The sequence below is a fragment of the Papaver somniferum genome, chromosome 3 (assembly GCF_003573695.1).
Source record: "Papaver somniferum cultivar HN1 chromosome 3, ASM357369v1, whole genome shotgun sequence".
NCBI lineage: Eukaryota > Viridiplantae > Streptophyta > Magnoliopsida > Ranunculales > Papaveraceae > Papaver > Papaver somniferum.
This window is the reverse complement of record NC_039360.1, coordinates 191,020,219-191,025,936: the sequence shown is the minus strand read 5'-3', so window position 1 is coordinate 191,025,936 and position 5,718 is coordinate 191,020,219. Positions and strand designations below refer to the sequence as shown.

The window sequence follows — 5,718 nt, the reverse complement described above, 5'->3', positions numbered from 1 at the left end:
ATCCAAACACAAGAAAATTCCATGTATCTTACTACTTTCCCACAAAATCAAAATAAAAGGAAATCCAAAACCGTCTGCATCAACTTTCAAAATACAAAGAAACTTACTTTCTTTCGCACCAACATCAGGAAGAGTAGAAGGAAGGAAAATTACCAGAAAATCTGTTTTGCGAAAAACTTGTTGATCATTTTCAGGATTTATGCAATGCTTGAAAATCTAGACTTTCCTAGTAACTCTGATGAGCTTACCACCATTCATCCTCATCAGTATCCAGACCCTCTTCACCATAGTCCTCGCTATCACTGTCAGATGGTGCAGGAGAAGTCCCACTGGATGATGATTCATCATCACTATCCTCATCCCCTTCTTCCCTTTCTTCCTCACTTGACTCATCATCGAGATCAGCGATTTGACGGCTCACCCTCATTGCAACAGATTCACCCTCACTCATGGTGCGAGCAAAAAGCTTGAGATTGGCAAGTTCATATTCAATTAGCCTTCTCGCCTTCTCATCATGATAAGTATTCATCCATTGCTTGTCCTTCGCAGCATCTGAATCTAGGTCACTGGTATCCACTTCCTCCACTTCATACTCATACCCTTTTGAGGCCTCGGAATCATTTTCTGTTGTACTGCCAAACTTTGGGGTCTTAGCCTGCTTCTCATCCTTTTCCTCATCCTTCCGTTCTTGCCATTTTAAGAACTTGGGCAGCCATGCATTGTAGAGAGCCTCAAATCTCCTTTTCTTCCGCTCCTGAACATCCTCTTCTGCCTCTATCTGACGAGTTTTCTCTTGAATCCGATGATCAATTTCAGACTGTGCATCTTCTCTTAACTTCTGCAATTCCTCTATGCTCAAAGAAGGGAGAATTGACTTGGCTTGTGCAAATTCAGGTATTACTGGTGGTGCATTTGGAAGATTTCTGATGGAATTGGTTGAATTCTGGGAAGGATCATCCATACTCTCAATTTAGTTTGCTAAACCTAAACCTTTCCTCTTCTGTTAAAGATCTCTCTGAAAATGATAATCTCTCTGCTAATTACCCCCTCAAATACCCTATTGTTCCCATTCAATTCCATTTATGGCGCTTAGTTAACCGTCATGTCTCTTTGTTAACTACGCCCATTCAAAGCCATGTGTATCCCCTTCACTCTAATAACCATCATTACCCTATCAAGACCTATTTTCAACACCTAATTCCCATTAATACTTCTACCCTCTTTGGAACTGCCATTAAGGGAGTATCTGGTGGGTCACCAAACTTTGATGTTTATCTTTGGGGTCTAATTAACTCTTTATGTTTATGCAAACTAGGAGATGGAAGCACCAGTTGGGAGGCTTCATTGCAACCTGCTAAAAAAAGAAAAAAAAATCTTAAACAACTATAGATGGGCAGCTTGTGGTGGATTGATTCGTCTTCTTACCTACCTCCTTCGTCCTTCGAGTCTAGCCCATGCGTTCGAGTTTGGGCAGAAGCTTGTCAGTTAATGAATGTTGAACCAGTTTAGTTTTTCAGAACACAAATTATAAAAATTTAAAGATGGGCAGCTTGGTGTATTGATACGTTACCTAACTCCTTCGAGGTCATGCATTCGAATATGCGCAAAAGCTTTTCATTAATTTTTTCAAAACTAACTTTTTAGCCACGCTATAAAACCGGCGTGTCTATAGAACGCACACCATGGACACACATATAATAGCGTGTCCAAAAAAGGAACTTTTTGGCCAAACTTTGAATTTGGCGTGTTTATTAAAATGTTGAGTAGTTGAACCAGTTTAGTTTTTTCAAAACACTAGTTTTAAACATCTAAAGATGGGCAGCTTGGTGGATTGATACGTTACCTAACTTCTTCGATGTCATGCGTTCGAATATGGGAAAAAGCTTTTTATTAATTTTTTCAAAACGAACTTTTTAGCCACGCTATAAAACCAGCGTGTCTATAGAATGCACACTATGGACACACATTTAATAGCGTGTCCAGAAAAGGAACTTTTTGGCCATACTTTGATTTGGCGTGTTTATTAAAATGTTGAGTAGTTGAACCAGTATAGTTTTTTCAAAACACTAGTTTTAAACATCTAAAGATGGGCAGCTTGGTGGATTGATACGTTACCTAACTTCTTCGAGGTCATGCGTTCGAATATGGGCAAAAGCTTTTTATTAATTTTTTCAAAACGAACTTTTTAGCCACACTATAAAACCGGAGTGTCTATAGAATGCACACTATGGACACACATATAATAGCGTGTCCAAAAAAGGAACTTTTTGGCCACACTTTGATTTGGCGTGTTTATTAAAATGTTGAGTAGTTGAACCAGTATAGTTTTTTTCAAAACACTAGTTTTAAACATCTAAAGATGGGCAGCTTGGTGGATTGATACGTTACCTAACTCCTTCGAGGTCATGCGTTCGAATATGCGCAAAAGCTTTTTATTAATTTTTTCAAAACGAACTTTTTAGACACGCTATAAAACCGGCGTGTCTATAAAACGCACACTATGGACACACATATAAAAGCGTGTCCAAAAAAGGAACTTTTTGGCCACACTTTGATTTCTCGTGTCTATAAATCGTACACTATGGACACACATATACTGGCATGTATATAAATCGTACACTATGGACACGCATATACTGGCGTGTCAATCAATCGTACACTATGGACACACATATACTGGCGTGTCTAATGAACCAACTTAAAAACCACGCCTTAAATAGCGTGACTAACCTTTTGGACACGCCACAACTACCTAATGTGTCCATAGACTGGTCTATAAACACGCCCAATCAAAAATCTGAAGTTATCATGACTAAACGGTTGAAATTTTGACACGCTACTAGCCCTGGCGTGGCTGAAAGCACTTATATGAACACGCCCATTGAACATGGTGTGTCTATAGGGTAGAAGTATACCCTATAGACACGCCAAAACCAAAAAGGCGTGACAGGGAAATTTATATCTGGCGTGGCTAAAGGCCATTTCTATACTAGTGGTTGTGGGTGAGATCAGCTAAGGGAATCAAGTGCGCAGTATCCTGCTGGGATCAGAGGCGTAGGGAGTACAACTGTACCTTGGATCAGCGGGGGACTGATTGGGGTTCAACTATAGTCCAGTCCGAAGTTAGCTTGTAGTAGGCTAGTGTCTGTAGCGGCTTAATACAGTGTGTATTCAATCTGGACTAGTTCCCGGGGTTTTTCTGCATTTGCGGTTTCCTCGTTAACAAAACTTCTGGTGTCTGTGTTATTTCTTTTCCGCGTTATATTTTATATAATTGAAACAATACAGGTTGTGCGCTAAGATCATCAATTGGAAATCTAACCTTTGGTTGTTGATTGATATTGATTGATCCTTGGACATTGGTCTTTGGTACCGTCCAAGTTATTCCTTGTGTTTGATTAAAGACTCGCTATTTTTTTAGCTTGAGTAAATCAAAACAAGTGAGAGATATTAACTCCTTGAGATACTTTAATCTAGATTGAGTCTGACTGTCTAGTTGATTGTCTAGCAAAGTATTTCGAGGTTAGTCCATACAGATTGCTAATCGAATTATTAGGTGGTGTTGTTAGACCCCCGCTTTTTCAATTGGTATCAGAGCAGGCAAACACGTTTAAGACCTCTTCAGTATGTGTTTGTAGCGATCTAACTCTATGGACAGAGGTGCTATATCTATTAACATACCACCAGTCTTCGATGGCTCTAATTACTTATGGTGGAAAATTTCTATGCGAGTTTTTTTTCAAGCACGTGATTTTCAATCATGGGTATATGTTGTTAATGGCTATGATGCTCCCGTTGTGGTAGGTGGTGATGTAAACGTTCCCAAACCTATTGGTGAAAATACCCCTGCTGAGATACTTGCTGATAAGCAAAACTCCGACGGTTTGAATGCTATCACACATGTCATTAGCCCAAACCTTCAACACCATGTGTGTAATTGCACTCGGTCTAAAGATGCTTGGGATATCTTAGAAACCGTATTCGAAGGAAACTCCAGTGAAAAGGAAGCTAGGCTTCAAAACCTTAATTCCGATCGGAAGAACCTTCGTATGGCAGATGAAGATTAATTTGATGAGTTTAATCATAAAGTGTCTGAAATTGTTAATGCATCTTTTGCATTGGGTAAGACTATTCCTGAAAAGGACATTGTGATGAAAATTCTCAGATCGCTGCCATCTAGATGCGAGTCTAAGAAGCATGCCATCGTTGAGGGGAATAACCTCGATAATCTTTCTAGAAACACCTTGGTTGGGAATCTTAAGATCTTTGACCATGAGCATACATCCAAAGTCGGTAAGGATGTTGCCTTTAAAGCACAGAAGAACATTAAATTACTTGTCAAAGGTAAAAGTGTTCATATCTTTGAGGATGATCAGTCTGAGGATGATTTTTCAGATGAAGATCTTGATAAATCAGTCTCCTTGATCACAAGACAGTTTAGATATCTTTTGTTGAAGAGAAGTAAACGGTTTTCAAGAGACAAACCTAGGTCATCAGACAAACCTCACGGTCGCGTACCTCCTAAAAATAGGGATGCTGACGAGGCTGATGACGAGGACATGCCTCAGTGCTTTAAGTGTAAAGGTTTTGGAAATTTTGCTAACGAATGCCCAAATCGTAGAAAATACACTGGGAACAAAGGTCTAGCTGTAACACTTGATGAAATGTCTGAAACCTATGATTCCGATGAAGATAGAAAATCAAGTGTAGGGCTTCTTTGTAAAAACATCGATTTTGATACTTGTAGCAATACATATATCAACCTCGATGGGTTCGTAGAAGAAGGAAACCCAATCAAACTGGAAGATTCACTGAATCTGATAACTGGAAACCCTATCAGTGATGTTTCAGGATCAACTGTATGTCTAGCTGCTTGCATACTATCCAAGATTGACGTGCTCGTTTTGTTCGATGAAGGGACACGAACTATCAAGGTGTTACAAATACAAGCACCAAATAAGGAACGCTAGCAAACTTCAACGAAGAGCAGATCGATTAGCAAGGAAGCTGAAACTTGCTCAGAAGACCGCCGAGGTATGTAGGATCTTATCTTCATCTAAGAAGTTGGTTTCCAGGGATAAAATAAGACCATTTGAAAACAAAATATGGTCAAATCGTTTTGATAGACAGAGATCAAAGGATTCCTCCCATGAGGAAAAAGATGGACAAATCATTGTTCATCGCAACACAACTTGATTGTGTTGTTGGGAAAATCTTGTCTCATGTGCCTGATCGAAAAGAGACAAGATTGAGAGCTGATCCAGGCTTCAGAAAAGTTTTTCCTTCTTTTCGTTGTTTTGTTATTTTCTGTCTATCAAATAAAAGAAAGGATTATTATCGACAATTCTACTCTTTATAGGGTTTTAGAGTTGGGCGTGTACGAACCTGTCAATAGGCTTCAAATCCTACATTCCTTTTTCCTTTTGAAATCCTTTATAAGACTGCTTGTTGAGTTAAGTGATTCCATCACACAAATCCAGTTGTTCATAACTGTTCTCAAAGCACTATGTTGTCAGATGGAAAGGATGTCAACATGATTGTTAATCCTTCAATAAAGGAAAAAGAGAAATCTCCTGTTTATAAGTCCCTAAAAAGAATAAGAAATTCAAAGAAACCCAGGGCTTCTCCTTCTAACTCTCAGAAGTTTTCCGCTGTTCTTGACGAGTTAAAGGAAATAAGAAGGGATATTTGTGAAATAAAGACTTTCGTGTCTAAATC

The 5,718-nt window shown here is 39.0% G+C and overlaps 1 protein-coding gene across 1 annotated transcript; it reads right to left on the bottom strand.

Annotated features, from left to right (window-relative positions):
* Nucleotides 1-244: 244 nt before the first annotated feature.
* On the bottom strand, nucleotides 245-961 carry LOC113360453 (serine-aspartate repeat-containing protein C-like). Its single transcript, XM_026603962.1, has one exon. It carries the CDS (start codon nucleotides 959-961, stop codon nucleotides 245-247), a length of 717 nt encoding a protein of 238 aa, XP_026459747.1.
* Nucleotides 962-5,718: the final 4,757 nt, after the last annotated feature.

Excerpts from the sequence above, each read along its gene's own strand:
- LOC113360453 (XM_026603962.1), bottom strand. The coding sequence starts at position 961 with ATGGATGATCCTTCCCAGAATTCAACCAATTCCATCAGAAATCTTCCA.